General features: G+C 66.9%; 1 protein-coding gene across 1 annotated transcript in view; it reads right to left on the bottom strand.

Moving 5' to 3' along the window:
- The window catches only part of EIF4A2 (eukaryotic translation initiation factor 4A2), a 6,641-nt gene extending 5,931 nt beyond the window's left edge, over positions 1-710 (bottom strand). Inside the window, exon 1 of the mRNA XM_014939854.1 lies at positions 599-710. Within this exon, the coding sequence (XP_014795340.1) occupies positions 599-627 (29 nt within the window). The 5' untranslated portion in view covers positions 628-710. The remainder of the gene's footprint in view (positions 1-598) is intronic.
- Positions 711-1,107: the final 397 nt, after the last annotated feature.

Raw genomic sequence — 1,107 nt, 5'->3', positions numbered from 1 at the left:
CCCCTGGGATTGCGCAAATGGCCGCCGGGCGCAGGCGGGGGAAGGCGCCGGGCGAGCGCCCGGGGGCCGCGCCCCTCCCTCCCTCTCGCCCCCCTCCTCCCCCTCCCCCGGCAAAATGGTCTCGCCCTCAGCCCAGGCCCGCTCCGCCGGGGCGAACCAACGGAGGAACGCGCGGGGGGGGACTCGGGTGGGCAACACGATTTAAAAGAAAAAACCAAAACCCTAAACGAGGCGTTTAAACACAGTAATTACAACTCACGCGGTAGATACGGCGAAATTAAAAATATCCCTTTTTTCAGGGGTAGGGATCGTTCAGAAAAATCAGCAGCGGAAAACCGAACCCCAAAGAATATAACTAAACCCTCGCCGAACAGCGGGGAAGGCGCAGACGGGACCGAAAGGTCTAGAAGCGGGAGGGGCCGGGGCAGGAGGCGCCGTCTGACCGCAGCGCCCAGCCGCCCTCAGAGCGCCGCTCCGAGTGCGCAGGCAGCCCCACACGCGCAGCCCCCTTCCCCTGACCATCCCCGGCCGCCCCCACACAGCCCACCGAGCCCCCTTCCGAGGAAAAGGCCCGGGGCCTCGGCACGCCGCGCCGTACCTGCTATAATCCGCGGAGCCGCCTGACATGTTCCGAACACCAGCTCTGTCCTCAACTGAAAAGGCAATGCCTCCGCGGCGCCCGCCTTATATACCCGCCCCGCTGCCGGACTCGTTTCGCTCGGCTCTGCGCATGGATATACACCTCACTCCACAGCGAAAAAAGCACGAATCCCCCCGGATTGAGCCCCCTTCCCAAGAGGGTCCCCTCTCCCCGCTTCCTGAGGTACTCCGGAGGGGGTGCCTGAGCCGCTCGGGGCCACCAGCTCGGGGGAATGGGGAACTACTTTTTCCCCTCCAGAGCGCGGAAGGATATTGCAGCATTGACGGTGTGACAGCGTCTCGCTCCTTCCTCCCGCTCTCCCCCCCCGCTGCTCCTGCGCACGGGGTTTCCCGCTCCGGCCCCTGCTGCAGCGCAGGGGAGGGGGAGCGGGGGGGCGGCGGGAAGGGGCGAGGGCGGCCCGGGCATGGCGGGGGGCAGCCGCGCCGAGGGCAGCACCGAGCAGGCCA

The sequence above is a fragment of the Calidris pugnax genome, unplaced genomic scaffold (assembly GCF_001431845.1).
Source record: "Calidris pugnax isolate Ruff unplaced genomic scaffold, ASM143184v1 scaffold94, whole genome shotgun sequence".
Lineage (NCBI taxonomy): Eukaryota > Metazoa > Chordata > Aves > Charadriiformes > Scolopacidae > Calidris > Calidris pugnax.
Note: the sequence above shows the minus strand (reverse complement) of the source record. Positions and strands in the feature narration are given on the sequence as shown.